At 36.3% G+C, this 19,422-nt stretch overlaps 1 protein-coding gene across 1 annotated transcript; it reads right to left on the bottom strand.

The window, feature by feature from the left end:
• Positions 1 to 5,486: 5,486 nt before the first annotated feature.
• Positions 5,487 to 18,338, bottom strand: slc6a2 (solute carrier family 6 member 2). Its single transcript, XM_077713604.1, has 15 exons — positions 18,229 to 18,338; positions 17,503 to 17,903; positions 14,613 to 14,744; positions 14,099 to 14,336; positions 12,096 to 12,234; positions 11,886 to 12,020; positions 11,334 to 11,437; positions 10,659 to 10,783; positions 9,908 to 10,020; positions 9,413 to 9,541; positions 8,794 to 8,893; positions 8,370 to 8,470; positions 7,246 to 7,413; positions 6,326 to 6,397; positions 5,487 to 6,233 (listed from the first exon to the last, which is right to left on the bottom strand). Exons 2-15 carry the CDS (start codon positions 17,798 to 17,800, stop codon positions 6,210 to 6,212), a joined length of 1,878 nt encoding a protein of 625 aa, XP_077569730.1. The 5' UTR covers positions 17,801 to 17,903; positions 18,229 to 18,338; the 3' UTR covers positions 5,487 to 6,209.
• Between the last annotated feature and the right edge of the window lie 1,084 nt (positions 18,339 to 19,422).

Here is a 19,422-nt window from a genome sequence, read left to right as displayed (position 1 = left end):
AGCTTGTGTAAGAGTTAAAATATAAGGATTAAATGTTTATTTTATTTTCCATGCATGCGATATGATTTATTAATGAAATCATCAAGCATGTTCTTTTAAATATTTCAACAACAACCAAAAATAATGAACTAAATGCCTCAAAATCAAAATTCATATTTGCTATGACATTAATTACTGGTGTATCCAGACATAAACAATTCTATAATGGTGTTATTCCCAACGATATCTATCTATTTATTTTGTAAAAGTTGTAACACAAAATAATAGTTTACAGGGATGTACCAAATAATGCATCCTTTTTCCCAGAATTGGCCCAAATCTGCTTTTTGAAATATCACATGATAACGAGCAAACAAATGCTACATCATGGCTCAGTTTAATTGGCAGTGAAGGCTAAGCTTGTCTTGCCAGTGACATTGATTTGGATTTTCTAATACAGTGCCCGAGGGGGCTTAAGTCAATCCAATTAACTTTGGCCGCAATCATTAGCTTGACAGGGCCCCCTGCAGGACTGTTTCCAATGGTCACACAATGGCTTCTTATTGCAGGTTTTAAGCGACACCCCAGAACAGGCCATGTTTGTCAAATGCTCCTGGGAAAATACACATATAATGGGGTGCAAAACTTCAGAGTTAGAACTGCTACTATGCATGATACCTGGTCATATCTCTATCCAGCAAACTCTCAAATTTGACTTTAATTCCAATTGTAAAAACACGCCTCCAGAAAGGTTTTACTAAAATACCAATTATTGTTTGAATACAACAATCCGGCCAACATCCAATCAAGTGACTTCTTATTAACGGTTATAAAACAATTGTTCTAGCATAGAAAATGGCTATTTTACTAAAGAAATTACTAAATAATTGAAATAAAAGAACATATTTCTATTGTGATGAACAGAAATATGTCCCTTCAATTATTAGTGGAACCAAAACAAAACTTTTTTGTTTAAAGCGACACCAAAGACTACACCCCTGAAAGAACAAATTAAATCCATGCATCTTTTTAAACATACACTAATGTAATTCTCACCAGCAGAAGATGAAGACGAATTGCAGGGCTGTGGTACTAAACACCATTAGTAGTTTCATCTGAAAACCTGCCAAGCTCATCGATAAATTAGACAAGACTCCCCAGATCGCCTTCAGCTAGCCTGAAAAAACCTTCTTTAGTACCTCCATACTATATTTAATACTCTGTATGTTGCCATCAATCTCTATTCATTTTTAAGGCGTCCAGACGGCAGACACCCAAGCTGACTTAGATTTTATCTGACAACAATGTAACTTGAATAAGTCAACCTGCAGCGATTCTGACAGAGCAGCTGTGACTTATCACACAAACCGGACAGAGTAAAAGATAACAGGTAGTTTTAGTGTATAAAGCCAGGTATACTTACACTGTACCAATTTCTACATGAGAAAAGCAGTTATGTAGGATCTTCAACATTCTACTCATAAGGTTTCATTAAACTGGAAAGTAAGGTTTCTGGTATATGAAACAACCTTGTTTTTTTTCTTTTTTAAGAGTATTTAACTTTCATTTTTGACAACATGAATGTCAAGAATTTAGCATACACAATGCTTTTATTTACCTCACTTAATCCATTAAACTTCAAACGGAAGTTTTTTTTCTAATGTCTTGATGCAGTTTAAAGGGATGTTTTTAAGTTGTTTTTTTATCAATATTTGAAGGTCACTGAAAAATCCCAAGCTTTTACAATCAAAGGCTTCAGGTTGGTGAAAAGTTGCCTTTCGAAAATGTTTCCTTTGGAAACACTTTTGAAACAAATGAAGTGAAATATAGTTCATTCTTACCCGTATATCTTCCCTTAGGAATATAACTCCATTCCTTATGTGCTATGTGTTAAATGATGATTACATATATTCTGTCCTCCCATAAAATTAATGGAGAACATGAAGACATCCGCCCTATAGTCTGTGTGACAAAGTACAAACCAGTTCAAAGACAAAGTCTATAGGAAATTACAAGCATAATATTGTTTTTTTTAAGCCAAACAGTAATAATGGATGATATGTATCATCAGAAATTGGATGAGGTAATGGTGGTTAGAACTAAGAAAATTCATTCATTCATTTTTACATACCGCGTATCCTCACAAGGTTCACAGGGGGTGCTGGAGCCTATCCTACTCATCTACAAACACTAGGCAATGGATACCCTGAATCGCAGTATAAAAAAAATGGGAAAAGTCCTTTTCAAATCTGCAATTGAATACGATCAACAAATTAAGTCTTCAGTGATATCCCCTAACAAGAATTTAACTTAATTCCTTACTAAGTTAGTCTTAACCTATTTCTTTGACATTACTACATCTCCATTTCTCAGCCCTCCAGAAAACAAAGTGTAGCTATTTTCTATCAAATGTAGAAAGTCAAAGCAAAAATAAACTAAATAAGAACTTGTAAAGCCTAGTTGAGTTCAATAACTTAGTAGAAATATTGGATTTTCAGTCCCTTTTGCCAGTAGGTCATCTGCTTCCTCAACTTTACACCATCAAACATTTTTCTCCGACATTGTTTCAACTGTGCATGTTTCCTATTTTCTGCTTATTATTTCCTCGATACCAGGTCAAAAGGGAGCCACGATAAGCTTTCACCATATATGGGTGTATCTTATGTTACCATCAGAACAGCGTCTATTAAAGCCGTGAGCCAGGAAACAGCTCCCCTTTTTCGCTTCTGTAGATGGAATTAAAATGGTAAAAATATTTACATTAAAAAGGCCTCTTTTTTTTGGCCAGTATGATTCTAGACCTCCAACTTGTTACCCTTGGCGTTAAAGCATGTTAAATAGGATTTTTGTAAATTGGGGAGGGGTCTTGGAAATATAAAATACTTTTACTAAAGTCTTATTTTTCTTCCTTAATTTTTTTCTGTCTTAAATTAAATTGAGGAATTAACCAGATGTAATAAACACATGGCAAATGGATTTCACAATATTATTAAATGATAAATTATGATCGCATTTTTATCACCCAAAATTTTTCATCAATTTGGATTATATCCTAACAATGATTTTTCCTTCTAAATTTTAAATGTTTTAAATATTATTATTGTTATTTTACCATGATTTTTGTGTGTAACCATTACATTAAATTCTGGCAATTTCAGCAGCACTTGTTCTTCCCCTCCCACGAGGGCACAAAGCCAGATCAATTAAAAAACAAGCATATGCAGGACCGGGCATTGTTACCCTTATCAGCATAGGCAAAGGTCACACGGATGACAGCCGTTAATGCATTGCAGCGAGCTTGGAAAAAAAGGGAGGCACAGCGTAGTCAGCCGTTATGGAAAGCCTAGTCAGCAACATAAAACAAAACATCGAAAGCAAGTTCCTATTGCCGGGGCACCAGAGTTTTACAAAGTACAAAAACAACCCGAGATCAGATTCCAGGTTGTTGAAGGAAAATCAAAGACCCTTGAAATCTCTTTCTTTTTCCAAACCCTAAAACGTAAGCTCTTTCTCCCAAATCGGAGAGCCAGGCAAAAGGCCAGCAAGCAAAGAGTTTATCAGTCTATATATTCTTTTTTTTTTTTACATGCTTGACCAAAGAAAGTGAAAGAAGAACCCATGAGAAAAGCCACTAGACACTTGGAGACATGCAATAAAGAAAATGGTACGTACCACTGTAATAAATGTGGGGAAAAAAAGTGTGTAAATACTTCAGAAGAGATTAGGAAACCGCTAAGCGTCAAAATGGTGCAGTTAAGTCCCATAAGAGTAGCAAGTAGTATGTAAGGAGTGTTATTTAGACCAAGAGAAATGAAGGAAATACCAGAAACATAAACCTCATGCCAGGAAGTCATCCACCTCACCAAGAAATGAGGAGTTGATACCTTAAGACAGTCACCAAGCATTATCTGGAGTCTGATGAAGTACGACATCTCACTATGGGTTCCAGTTGTACTTTGGCCGAGATGAAGCAGCTGGAGAAATTGACTGATGACATACCAAGAAACACGTTAGTACAAATTATCATTTGCATATACTAAACCAATGAAACCAGAGGCAGTCAAGTGAGTGTAGAAGAAATACTTTAATATGATCGATCTTCTTAGATATTTGCCACTCATGTTCAACAGGACATTAAAGGATATTATTATTATTATTATTATTTTTATACACAGTGTTTTTTGTAAACATTGTCCAGGAAAGCCAGGGTGTTTATCTTGCATTTTAACAAATTTGCCCAGGATTACACTGAAGAACAGTCAAGACTTTTAATCTGTAGCTACACATTAAACACATGTGATATGACATTTAGGACATTTAAAATACTTTGTATTCACATTTTTTTATAAACCATTTGATAAATACAAGATTAGATATAACAAAAGAATATTTACTTTTACTTCTTTTATATATATATATATATATATATATATATATATATATATATATATATATATATATATATATATATATATATATATATATATATATATATATATATATATATATATATATATATATATATATATATATATATATATATATATATATATATATATATATATATATATATATATATATATATATATATATATATATATATATATATATATATATATATATATATATATATATATATATATATATATATATATATATATATATATATATATATATATATATATATATATATATATATATATATATATATATATATATAATATATAATATATATATATATTCCACATATATTTAGATTTTTCTTCCAACTCTGTGGCTTCTTTCTGTAATGTTTCCATGTCAAATTGAAAAGAAAAGGCAGAACTTTTATTATGGCACTTGTAAGGCAAAAAAATGCTTGTTTCAGCATAATTTAAATTGCCAAATAGCATGTAAATATTTTTATTTATTTACATGCTATTCACAATTGTTACAACATACATATGCAATTTAAGGTAAGCTTGGGTCAGTCACATTTTTTTAAGAAAAAGGTACTTTTCAACAATAAAACACATTTCTTTCCAAAGAAAACCTCTTAATATCATGAGAATACGCATTTCTAGGTTTCCAAGAAAAAATATAAATAACTATAATTACAAATAACAACTAATAATAAAATAACAGATATAAACTCTCTCTCCCCAAAAGAAATTTAAAAGAATATATTCCTGGAATATTTTGAGTGTAAAGTATTGGTCTTATTGATTTGATGGTCCCCAAACACACCTTAGTTCAAAAGAATAAAAAAAACATTGAGATTTCATCTCACATTCAGAACTTGAGTTCTAAATGAATATTTTGTTCTCCCTTGTCTTTGTGATTCAACTGATAATGCAACAAATAAGGCGATCTATTTGTCAAATATGACACACAAACTGCAGTATTTTATATATATATATATATATATATATATATATATATATATATATATATATATATATATATATATATATATATATATATATATATATATATATATATATATATATATATATATATATATATACACATCTGTATATAAAGTGTACTGTTATCTCTATATATGCATACATACAGATATACATATATATATACACATCTGTATATAAAGTGTACTGTATATCTCTGTATATGCATACATACAGATATACATATATAGACATCTGTATAGAAAGTGTACTGTATATCTCTATATATGCATAGATACAGATATACATATATATACACATCTGTATAGAAAGTGTACTGTATATCTCTATATATGCATACATACAGATATACATATGCACAATATTTAGATCCATATATACCGCGGCTTCCTGAGTCAATTTTACTTTTTTTAAACCGCTCTTTAATGCAGTAAAAACCAAAAAAACTGAATGTCTCGCTAGATTAAGGCACGGTTAAGCCAAAAAAAGAGCTTATAATGTGGCTGCTTAAATAAACATTACAATAACATTCATAAGCCCCAAAAAGGTAACAAAAAATGTGTGGTGCCAATTTTTGGTTATGATTTAGTGCCTTGCAGGAGATAACAGTCAACATTGCTATATTTGAGTCCATGAATACATTACTAAAAATAGTCATTGATCAGCATGTGTATGTAACAGTATAGATGTGCAACGACTTAAAGGCTAATATAATATGAAGAAAATCTTGCTAAGTAACAAAAATGGTGCAACTGGGTAAAAAAAAGGCCCCGTTCGTCTTGGAATGACAAGAATTGACGAAAGAGATTCTTGCGGTATTCATCAGATGGCCAACCAGTGACTGAGCTGACAGATGGAAAATAAAAAGGGAAAATGTGTGCCATGTTTGTGGGAATATTGTAGAGAATGTGGCCCGGATTTCTGCAAAAGTTACTTACTTTAAACTGACGAATGTTTCCCTCTGCCACCAAGTGATGTTCATGTTCAGGAGTGATGCAATAGGCTATTTTCTGCAAAACAATTAGCAAATTATATCATTCTCTAACACATTAAAATAGCCACAAACGTGACTAGCTGCCACAAGACACATACCGGTCTATAAAATTCTGATCGATTTTAGCGACCACATAACTAAAAGAAGAATTTTGATTTATTGATACTAACACGTGATTTTTAAAAAATCCTAAACCATTACTCTTCCCATTATTCTTTCACACTGTCCACCTCAAACAATTTAGTCTCCAGCTGTTTAAGCAACACAATACAAACAATAAACAACTAAACTCCCCTGTGGCATATTAAAACTGTTCCCTCCTTTAAAGACAAATTTAATGTGTCTCGGCAGGAGAAAAAATGAACTAAAAAAATCCCTCAGCCAAGTAAAATTTTTGACAAAGAACTTAAAAAAAAAAAAAAAAACTTCTAGCATTGTGAACAGTGGATGCATATCAAACCTAATAGGTCAAGATGGCAAAAGAAATGACTTCTCTGACAACCAGATAAGCAACTTCTAAGCACAGCGTGGTAATGCAAAGCACCAATGAGAATACCGGGATGCAGGCGGAGTTGCGGCAGAGTAACACTGACATGGGAGGGATGAAAACAACTCTGCAGCACTTTGATGATTGCCATCGTAAATTCTTGTGAGCTTCATTCCTAAAGAGGAATGATTATTTTGGATGTGGCTTAAAAGCGGAACATCCCTATCGGCTTCAAAGTGTAGCCTTAACAGTAATTAAGCCGGGTTCTATTATGTAACTTATTTTGCAATGTGTTCCCTCCAAATCTGGAAAGATCACAAAAGCTGGCCCCTTTCACATTTGTTACTATTCACCTTATTGAAATTGGTTTTACTGACCTCTTTGAATGTTCCTGGCACGGTGCAGAATTTGTATACAGCGTAGACGGGCACAAAAATCATGGACGACATGGCAACGCCCCATCCCAACACGTTGGACCAATGGGGGAAGACATAGTCATCGTACTTGAGCCCTGACGAGGTCACTGCACTGGCGATGACCACAAACTGTGAAGGAAAAGATGAGAAAAAAAACCCTTGGATGAACACAAGCAGAATTTAGAATTTGTGATTTAGAATAAGTGTTTCAGTTGGATTTGGAAATCCAAAAGGATTCCAAGATATAATACTACTTCGCTAAGGTGTTTTGATAGCATTCAATCCATACATTGATCACCAAATTAACCAATGTTTCCAATAAAAATTGATATTGGATTGCAAAATGTGTAAAAATAAATTCAGTATGGTCTTTCTAGGAAACTTATAACTGTCATGTTTGTGTTTAATTCAATACACAACAACAAGATCAACTATAAGCAAAACAAAAATACTACAAAGTTACTATGAAGTTAAAAATAAGTAAGCTTTAACATGGACTTGAATTCAATTAAAGCAGATTATCTTTTAGGATTTTTTTCTTTTCAGGGCTTGAACGATTCCATGCGTTTGCTGGTAAGTCTGTCTTCTGTCAATGTTTCCTAGTATTTGTGCCCTTTAGAGTACAATTGGAATAAATTAGTCATAAAAGCACTGGAGCTGTACTGTGTCAGCCTGAGGCTACTTGGCTCAGCGTCAACTTGTTGTTGTGTGTTTACCTGGCCATTGTCAAGGTGCTAAGTGCATTAAACATAAGACTGGTGTGTACATTAGGGTCGACTATGGTTTGCTCTCAATGACATGTTATTCCCGTGAACCACTTTGCTTCTTTTAAGAAATTGCGGGCAATACAAACAAAAAATACTTGACTAAACGTTGGATTCTGAGCATAATTAAAATGTTAAAAGAAATATAGTTTCTTTTTTTGTGTCTTAACATGTGTTTCAAAGTGTTTTATTATAGCTATATGATTCAGCACTCATGATATGACATATGTAAATACAGCCAAATATGGGAGAGCAGAATACGTGTTTCTGACATGGTATTGGTGTGAGACCAGCTGTATTCATTGTAAATATTTCTCTCACCAAAAGAAAAGCAGGGCTGACAAATTTCCAGCACAGTCTCCAGTAAAGTCCTGGCTTGAAGCCCATCATTTTTTCAATATCTTCACTGAAGCGATCCACACCTGAAAGATGATGATAAATTCTTCAAGCCAACTCTATTTGCTCCCAACACACGAACACCATTAGCAAGCACCCCAAGATGTGATACAAGCTGACATGACACACGTGATTTCTGATAATCATGTCTCCAGGCTCCCAATGGAATCAACTCAGCTCATTTACAGGTACGCATCTTTTACACGGCAATTTAGTGTCGCCCTGTATTAAAAGGACAAAATGCTTTGTTGTTGTTTCCACAGATGCTCGCATTTAGGTTTTCCGTCATTCTATTTCAATTAACACGACAAGTGAGCTTGTTCCTAAGGGAAATGTGATAATTCCATACCGTAAAACCATGACACGCCGATGGCCTCAATCAGTACGGCAAACAGAATGGATGTACCGGCAGCATACTTGTCCAAAAGTGTCAACACATAGATTCCGCCCTAAAGAGGAAAGCACATTTCTTGTTTTTCTTGATCTGGGTTTGGAAGATCGTTCAAAATATTGTTGCAATAAAGATAAGTACTCAAAAGTCTCTTTAAAATGAAATTATTCACAAAAAGATGTCCTCAATGGGCAATGTCAGCGGTCTCTTTTGAACAATTGGATCAAATGACAGTTGTTTTCAGATGTTTTTTGCATTTTCTTCCTCCACCCAATTGTTTAAGTCTACATCTCCTATGAAAACAATCATGGTGAACATCAAGGGGTTTTAACTAGGGTTTGTAGATGGCTTGGAACTCACGTTAGGGAACCAAATTGTGGTTTTAAACATGGATAAGGGTTTCTGAAATTTGACTTTCCCTGTGGGTGGAATATTCTTGTTTTTTCACTTTTTCTTTTAAATGTGTGCTATAAAATAAATCAGGATTAAGTTGAGTTGATAAGATGACAAACAGTGAGAAGCAACAAGAAAGCTTGTTCTGTATTGTTGTTGATGCACAGAGGATGGGTGAACTCACATTAGTCACACAGAGCAGTGCAAACAAGAAGGTGCCAAAGACTGTGGCAAAGGTGAACAACTTCCGGTTCCTCTTGAGGATCTTGAAGTCATCAGCCAGTCCTGTGATGACAGCCTCCATGCCACCCATCTGATAGACAAAACGGACAGAATGCCATTGCATTGCTTTGACCCAAACTTAATCAATATACAGTAATTTTGCCAGTCCAAGTTTCAGGCCAGAGACACAAAACAGATACTTTATATCAGTTTGCTGAATATCTGTATATAATAAACAAAAACAGAAAAGAAAAGAAAATGCAGTTCAGTATATATTAAGTATTATATTTCTTATTGTGAAAGAAAATTGTCTGTTGGTGTTGTAAATTCTGTGCTCAACAGATTGATTTTTAAAACGGAGTTATATTTATGTACATAGTTCACATTTACTAATGACATACCCCACACATTTCCTCATAAGTAATCAGTGACCTTTAACTTGAGAGTTGGAACTTACTGAACTGTCAATGCCGAGAGTCAGCAGCATGATAAAAAACACAATAGCCCAAAACGTTGAGCCCGGAAGGGTAGAAATGGCTTCCGGGTAGATGATGAACACCAATCCTGCCCCTGTTTGAGCAGAAACACGTAAAAATACAAGCGATTAAAGAATTCATTAACTGAACTGGGAACAATAACATGGGTATTTATATACATTTATTAAGTGCATGCCTACATATGATGACATACAACAATCTAACACCTCACTAATTAAACTTTGTCTTAACATCAACATACAAATGTTTCTTAAGTATGCTGAGGATAAGCAATTTATATAACCATGCAACCCTTTAAAATTCACCCTGACATGAAGAGGTAGGTAATGGATAGAGGCCAGTACTGGAGATTATACAGTCATACTCCAGTGACTCAGTCAAAACCTGAGCTGTCCAGTTCAGAGGTACTTCAATTTTTTTTTTTTTTAAACCTTCTTTATACATTCAAGACAGTAATCGTCTCATTACTATTTCATAGTGAGAGATTAAGTTTGAATAGGATCTAAGATTAGAGTACAGTCCAAAATACTTTGTTAACCCTAAGCAGGTAGAAGTTTGATAGACATTGTACTTAAAGCAGCCAACCAAGTGAATTGTCGGGTACTTTTTCCAGTAAATCTGGCTCTTATCCCAGAGACAGAAACTGGGGAATTTGGTCATCTGGTGGTATAGTTTGGTAAACCATGCTATCATGCGAAAATTTGGACTCACCCTCGGTCGCCACGTCTTCTATTTTCACCCCGTGTTTATACGCCATGTAGCCCAACACGGCAAAAATGGCAAATCCTGAGAAAAAACTAGTGACGCAGTTGACAGTGCTGGTCAAAAGAGCATCCCTGGAAAGATGAAAAGATATAAAAGAGAATTTTTAATTAGTTTGATCTTCCATCAAGGTGACTTTTCTACTTTAATATATATGCAGATTGCCGTCAAAAGGGTTGATTTATTTAGTAATTGCTAATACTTAATTGGCTGATGGTTATGGTGGATTTTTTTGGGGGGAAATTGATATTCAATCCCTGGTGTGCAAAAGTGGGCTCAGGTTGCTATGGCTGGATTTCATTCCTGGATAACCTTATCTGCCTAGTTTAGTCCTAGCGTCCAGATGCCAGTTCATCAAAGGTCATGCAGACAAACATCCATTCACACATACATAATCGCAGTCTTGTGGAATTTAAAGGCTTTAGTGATCCCAAAAAGAGAGGGAACACAAGACGACCACACTGAAGGAGAGGAGAAGAGATTGGAAAAGACATTCAATCCCAAAATTTTTCGAGTGTGAAGCAACCAAAGTAACCACAATGTAATTCTGCTGTCCCTTTAGATTCACAGTTTTAAATCTAAGCCAAACCTGTTATACGTGTGTTTTTTATATAAGACACTTACCTGTAACAGTTATTGTCAAACTTGTTGTAGCTAGCAAAAGCGATAAGCACCCCGAATCCTGCTCCGAGGGAGTAAAATATCTGGGTGGCAGCATCAATCCACACCTATTATCAAAAAGAACACCCAGTGAAAAAAATAATAATGTGGAAACTATTTTATATAAAAGTACATCCCATGATTCTACGGTTCAGTGAACGTCTAACATTTAAAGGATTAGCTTTTTTTTCGACTCCCTTTGTGTGATGCCTGACAAAACAATAAAAAACTGTGGCAAAGATGAGGATAAAACTGTGATTCCTGAAATGGATCTTGCTGAAATTTTCTCCTAGTGGGTGAAAACATTACCAGAAACTATGCATTAGGGTGTACCAACATGGTGCTACCAAGGACCAAATGAGCAACCATTGGGCTCATGTGTAAAAACCTTGGCAGCAAAAACGAGACAGTGACTGGTTTTGGTGACCATGATGAAACAAAAATAGAGTTGCCAGAAAAACCATAGAACACATTTCTCCAAAGTGTTATTATTGAATAGTTGCACTTTTTGCAGACCTCTAGATTGTTGAGCCTCTTAAAGTCGATATGCAGATAGGCGCGAATGCCGTCCATGGATCCTGGCAAGGTGATTCCTCTAATGAGTAACACAAACAGGACCACGTAGGGCATGGTGGCAGTGATGTAAACCACCTAAGAGACAAAGCAGAGAGATTTATCATGAAAGGGTACAGTGTTCGACGAGACTTAGGTTGGTCGGAGTTGTACCTTCCCTGAGGATTTGACGCCTTTCCATAAACTGAAGTAGAGGATGAAGACCACCACCACCAGGCACAGTGACAAGTCCCAACGTGGAGGCCCCAGGTCCCCGATGCCTCTGCTCTCATAGAGGTGCAGCACACCCCGTCTGGGTGGACAAACAAAAATGACACACACACTTGAATAATGGTGACAAAGAAGTAAGCCGTTGCCTAAGATGATCTAGCAACATTTCACCTTCAAGAAGATGAATTTGAATCTGAACTGGCAATAAACTAGTTAATCTGGCTGATGTTGAAAATTAATCAGTAATGTACTCTATTTTGATATGTTATTCAAAACTAAAGCGTCGACCTCCCAGTTCTGGGCTTAAGGGTTGGGCTAGTTGAACACTCTAAATTCCCCCTAGGTATGAGTGTGATTATGAATGATTGATTGTACATCTCCTTGTGCCCTGTGATTGGCTTGCCACTGATTCAGGGTGTCTTCCCGCCTGGTACCATGAGTTAGAATTCCAGCAAATGCAGCTCTGGATCCTTGAAAAATATCTTTCCAGGAGGAAGCTATCAAAACTACCCATGGCCCCAAGTCCAATTGGCAGATTATCTTTCATTTAGTTTGAGATGTCAACACAAAGTTGAGCAATATGATATTGCACATTTTGAAAGCCACTTACAATTTGTCCAGTTGATTCAAGATGCTGTCTTGTCCAATGTTTAAAAAGTATGCAAGTACTCTGTATCTTCACATAACACAACATGAATAGATTCGAAAAGACATTTGGGATTAGAAGCACATTAGGAGATACTTCGATGAGCTTCTAAAGTGCTTCTTGAAAAACATTAAGTTGAATTTAATCATGAGCTTATTTAAAAGACGTGTGGCATTTAAAGCCTTATTAAATTCAATCCACTCCAAGAGTCTATTGGGACATTAAGGTGAACAGAGTCCTGTGGATATTCTTTGTCTGCTTTGGTAGACTGTTTGTAGCCATTTTGGGATTCTCAGGAAGATGTAAAGCATCAAGGACCAACTGCCTTGGACTTCAATATGCGTGTGCTTGTTTCCTATCCTCAGAAATTCAATTGAGTCAGCATGTGATGTAATGCTGATAAATGGCTAAAAACAACACAACATCCAAGTACAAACAAGACACGGAAAGCAGAACAGAACAACATCCAGGCAGACAAGTCAAAGGGATCTGTGAAACTTTCCTTTTAAGTGGCCTTATCTTTGGGCTGATAATACATTCAAAGGTTTTTTTCAGGGGTCTTTTAGGAGCCACTGGAGGACCCAGATTCATTTGTAATGATGAATGTACAGCCTACACCCTGACCTGGACGCTGCGTGTCGGTGTTACAACGCCCAAAACCCTTCTTGTCCGACTGATAGTGTTGATAACGTGCATTTTGTAAACGCTTGCTGGCCACATCAATGCAAGTTCCTTTGGTCCAGTTACTCTAAGCACATTTTCCCTTATCATCACATTGCGAGATGGTTCTGCTGCTGTGCTTGCTTCTCAGTGATGCCATTTCTACGGTTTATGCAGTGTTTACAGAGCGGCTAAACAAGAATAGCGCCTTCAAACAAAACGAGGAAGGGAGCTTAAGGGAAACAAAATAAGGTATTCTATCAAAATGACTGGTAAAATGTTTTCTGCCTCATGTTTTGTTAATGGTTCCCTGAAAAAAAAAAACTCAAAGAAACTCTTATCTTTGGTAATCAGGTCTGACTCATTTGTGTGTTTTTAGTTAAAGTACATTAACGGATAACTATAAACTGCTACTCCTTCTCATACATTTTTTAAATGTTTTTTAAAATATTGAAGTAAAAAAGCACCGTGATGCAAGCATGCCTGAATGAGACATAGTTGCAGGCATAATATCCTTCATCCCACCATTCAAATAAATTTAAATCAATGGAAATTAAATTACTTTAAAAAGTGGGAATAGGAGTCTTCAAACGAACTGATTTTTAAAAAAAAGTACGACAAGATAAATAAAATAACTTACTCATAGTATTCCGCTGCTGGGGTAATCTTGTACTTGGCATACGAAGTACCATTACCCAGGACTGAGCCGTTGATTGCTTTTGGGTCGGTGCAGTTGGGGCTATTCCAAGGGTTGTCGCATCTTAGCCATGGCAGCTCGCGGGTCATTGAAGAGAACAAGTAGTGAAGTGACCAAGCGATGATGACATTGTAGTAGAAACCCACATAAAGTGCAATGACAATCACTGTGTAGCCTACACCTGTGGAGCAAGGAAATACGCGTGTATATGTTTGCCTGCATCTAATATACTTAAGTTGAAGTCCCTAAATTCCTGTTTATTCTGTGAAAATAGCGGGATTCAGATCTGACTTTTAGCAGTCATATGAAACAAGTCTGCTTCAGCTGAAGAACATACCGATGTGCATTGATTTCCTTACTTCCCTTTACTTTGGACAACATCAACAATTTAAGGTGGCAGTGTGTATCTTGGTTCTCTTTCAATCATACATTTTTTGTCATTCAAATTCCAGTTCACCTTTAAAGATGGGACAGATCTTCCACATGGTGGCTGCCCCTTCTCTGGTGTACTGGCCCAAGGCCAGTTCCATGTAGAACAATGGCATCCCCGCAATGACCAAGAAAAGAATGTAGGGGATCAAAAAGGCTCCTGAAAAAGAAAAAAGACAAACAGTAATTGAGTTAGAAAAAAAAAAAGATAATCAAGTGAGCACAGCGCCCTGTTGATGTGACATAACGATGAGAAAATGTCACAGTGATTTGTTGTACAAGATAATTAAGGAAATAACGGAACAAGACCATTCATGATAATTACATACTACAGGTTGAATAAACCTCAGGCGTTGTGCGTTGAAGAGGTGGCCATGGTGACATTCTAGGAACACCAGCGTACAAGTGCACAAGCAGGAAAAGCTGGCGGCTTTGTTCAAGCGGCATAACGAGGAAATGACCTTAAGTAATTGGATTTTCTATCATGTCGCATGCAACACATTATGTACAGTAATGAATAGGTTTCCGCCACCGGCTAATGATTGACAGTCCAGAGGCGGAACTGGGACCTTCGGGCTACACATACAAGGACAGAAGTTCAAATCCACAGACACACCCGCCCACAAGTCCCAACCCTTTCCAATGTCTGAACTTAATGTTAGGATGCAGTGGAAAACAAACCACAACAGGATATAAATTATGAACTTTTAATGGGTCATCCAACAGCCTGATTGCTCATTTTTAAAACCTCACTGCCAACCTGTAAATAATCACAAGCTTGTCTATCTAGCCAACTTATTGCTATTGTCCAACTACGCATTCATTTTTCAATGTCCCTACCAACTGTGCCATATATTTCATTTAGTACCTACTGTAGTATACTGTATATGTCCATCCACTTAATATTTGACCAACAAGTAGACTTGCAGAATCAACCTTAAATCGTTCCAGTTACAGTGAAAAGACAATTTTTCATCCGTATGAGGGTTGAAATGAGGATGCCTAGTAGTCAGTCACTTGCAACTTTATTGTAGTAATTAATTAACATATACGTTTCCTTAGAAAACCTCTATCAATCATTTCACTCAGCAGTCAGCCACTTCCTCTGTTGGCTCACCTGGCCAAACACAAACCACACACACCTTTACAGGTAACGTCAGGTTGCTGAAGCCATAAATAAAAAAACAACAACAATGAAACCGTAATCATTCATCGTCAACGTTCTGTAACTGAGTCTGATTTTTCCATCTGTCCATACATTGTCTTTCTTGATATATCAATTTGCCCCACATTTGGTTGTTGTTCCACTTCTTGTGGACACCAACTTTGAGGTCCTACTCCTCCAAGTGTCATGAACGGATTGTCTTGAAACCTGGCAGCTACATAGTTTGAGCGAGTACCTATTGATCCTCTAAGGTATTTTTTTATAGGCATTGATTAATTAACTATATACCTATGTTTAAGATATTTTTTTAACACAAAGAGCCACTGGTAACGCTGACAGCATATTTCATGGAGCCCTTGTTTGTGACCTGGGTTATGTCTGAACAAAGTTGTAGACATCTATTTTCATCAATTTAAAAGAATCATAAGTCAAAAAGTGGTTGCAATCTTCTTTTCTGCCAAAACATAAAATCCCAGGATCTTTCACTGTCAAACTACAATATACAGAACGGCCTGTCAACTTTTATTTTATAGAGACAGATTTAGCTTTTAGGACAAGGGGTTTTACAAGAAAACAGAAAAGCAGTAAATCCATCATTCTATCTTAGAGAATAGGGAGGAAGAAGTCCTCCTTACTTTTTGAATCCAATAAAAACAGAGGTCTTCAAAAGGTGGCATATGGTGGCGCATGAGTAAAAAGATTGAGATGAAAAAGTCCAGATAAAACTTTCAGGTGGTTGTCTCTTTTCACTTGTTGTTAACTATAACCGGTTGAGTTAAACACCAGATTCATGTGCAATTCAAATCTCGCAAGCCAAACTTTCCATGAACCACTCAACAACCCTGTATTGATACTGTTACTGTTTTACACTCCATACTTTATTTTCCAGGAAAGGGGTATTCAGGACCTCCCTGTAAATACACAATGAACATCACTGCTCCTGTATTACGCAAGACATTGCAATTCATTGCAAAACTACTAGGCTTAAACTTACTGTCTGGCAACCATAAAAACCATACCTTTATTTTGTGTTTTGAATTGTTGCTATGGATATGGCTAATTCTACAAAGAACAGGTGCCATAGACAAGCATGGACTTGTTATAATGCTGCACAATTTAACTGTTAATTGTTATTTTAAAACCATTATAAAATCTATTTCTCCATTAACCCCTTCTGACCAAGACAAGTAGATCCAAATCGCCTTTGTATTTCTTTAGATGTCATAAAGTACAAACCCCCCTAAGTATCCACCTGTTACCATTCATCCAACAGAAAAGGTCATGGCTTCCTGCATGTATATGATGATATTCAGCTAAAAATATTTCACACCAAGTGAATTTATGACTAAAGTGGGTCAAGATCATCATTATTAAATGATTTTAATCTTTTAGTGTCAATTTTTTCTGCAAGAAGAGTAAGGGGACAGCTTTAAAATAGTTATTTTGTATAAATAAACATTGCATTAACATGACTATCATTATGCATATAACATACATGGCACAGTGCCATGCATAAACAGCATTAATATTTACCAGCATTATCAGTCAGGCATATTAACTATGGAGTAAGTTGTTTTTTTCCCTTAAAACTAAAATACAAATATTATGATTCCTGAATTTTCATGCTGATAGGGCATGTATGTACTCAAATCCCCAAGGAACATCTTGACATTTTATATATAAATATAAAAAAAGTCCTAATCAAAGTAAATCTGGCAACAACAAAAAATGTAAGAAAGTGAATTATACTTACCCCCTCCATTTTTGTAACACAGGTAGGGGAACCTCCATACATTGGCCAAGTCAACCGCAAAACCAATGACCGAGAGTAGAAAGTCAATTTTCTTGCCCCACACCTCCCGCTCCTCCTCGGAGTTGGAGCCGGGCGGCCCCCCGTATTGACCGGACGCGGGGACGATAGTCGAGCTGGTATACTGGACACCGTTCTGGTCCTTAACCAGCAGAAGCTCGACTTCCTTTTTCTCCACGTTGCATTCCTTGAGCGGGGCCACTGACGAGAGCTTATGCTCGGGCGCAACTTGGATGTTCATCTTGGAGCTGGTCCACTCGGATCGGTGTGCGGGGGTTGTGCGAGCGGGTGGGCGGCTGCTCTCCGCGGCGAATAAGACCCGGTGACACCTTCGCGTTCATGGGCTGCGGAGGGGAAAGAAAGGTGGGGTGGGGAGACAGTGGTTATTAAATGGCTACCGGTGCGTGAAGTTTCTTTACCCCATTACGCACAACGAGAAATTACACTATCGAGGTTAAGGATTTTATCTTAGGTCGATTTACAAACAATTTGGAAATATCAAAACACACACACGAGCAAACAGACGCTCATTAGCGCTCCAGACAAGCGATCCAATTAAGAGAATCATCCAGAAGAATAGCCTTGTTAAGATAACAATAGAGCTTCACGTCTTGTTTGTTAACCGTCGTTTAAAAAAAAAAGAAAGTTAAAGATAAAGCAAGCACGTACTTGGTAACTTTTAAGTATATGATTCCATGACCCAGTGCTGTTCTGCTTCTGGTGCGTCTGAAGGTTGATGCCCCATCCTGAACAAACTTTTAAGACTCGCCTCCATCCAACCAGAAACGCTCATTAAAAACGGGTGTTTTTTTAAACTGTCTTTCCTATCCACGTGATGTACAGTAATTGGTTACTTTGTCTCCATTGGATGGATTTTTGCTTGTATATAGTCATTTGATTGTTATCCACCACAAGCTCACGTTGTCATACATATTTGATGTGCATTCTGTCAACTGTACATTTATTCAGCAAGTTTTTTTCACAAAACACCAAATTCAGTACCTCTAAACATCATCAATTTAACCACCATTAAAAAGTTAAAACAATTTAAAAGCTTAAAAATATGAATCATGCATCCTCTGTTCTGCTTATCCTCAAAAGCATCTCCAACATTGCACGCGTAATTGAGCATGCTGGCACCTGTTAATCCTGTCTTTTAGCTCAGCGGTCAGCACGCTCGACCTTCATTTTGACGGCAAGGGTTTGATCCTCGGGTGGGATGAGAACAAGAAAGAGAGTGGAGTGAAGCCACCATCACTATCAGACCAGTAGCACGCATATTAATGTTTGTTCTGATTCGATAAAATAGGTTAATCCAGAACTCTAGTCAAGAAATTGACATCCCAATGAAAATGGACTTGAGTCACTATGGGCCGTTTGGCAACTCCGGATTAAATTACCGAATGAAGTATTTATTATTTTAAGTATTTAAAATAAGTATATAAGTATACTATATATATAGTACTATATATATATAGTATATATTTAAAATAGTATTAAGTATTTATTATTTTTAAAAAGTTAGACAAAAAAGCCTTCACAAGATAATTTCGAGGATTAATTCAGTATTGGCAAGAAAAAAAATCCTATTCAACTATTCATGTGCATGTTTTGCGGGTGTCGGGGGAAACTGGAGTACCCAGAGAAAAACCCACACAAGCCCTGGGAGAAAATGCAAACTCCACACAGGGAGATCTGACATTGGGCTGGAACCCGCAATCTTAAAACTGTGAAGCCGGCACGCTAACCACTCAACCACAGGCAACAAAAACTTGCAAAAATAATGTTTACATTAGGACCCTATCTGTTTGTTCTCTGCACGAAAGTGATCAAATTAGGGTTTTTCTAAGAAGCAGTAAAAGC

The sequence above is a fragment of the Stigmatopora nigra genome, chromosome 3 (assembly GCF_051989575.1).
Source record: "Stigmatopora nigra isolate UIUO_SnigA chromosome 3, RoL_Snig_1.1, whole genome shotgun sequence".
NCBI classification, from domain to species: Eukaryota; Metazoa; Chordata; class Actinopteri; order Syngnathiformes; family Syngnathidae; genus Stigmatopora; species Stigmatopora nigra.
This window is presented reverse-complemented; position numbering and strand designations above follow the sequence as displayed.

What these genes read in the sequence shown, in the direction of transcription:
- slc6a2 (XM_077713604.1), bottom strand. Translation starts at nt 17,800, where the DNA reads ATGAACATCCAAGTTGCGCCCGAGCATAAGCTCTCGTCAGTGGCCCCG. An exon ending in TCAGCCCTGCTTTTCTTTTG is followed by an intron (nt 7,414 to 8,369) that starts GTGAGAGAAATA and finishes TTTCCTTCACAG; the next exon opens with TTTGTGGTCATCGCCAGTGC. An exon ending in TGCCAGGAACATTCAAAGAG is followed by an intron (nt 6,398 to 7,245) that starts GTCAGTAAAACC and finishes ATTGTTTTGCAG; the next exon opens with AAAATAGCCTATTGCATCAC.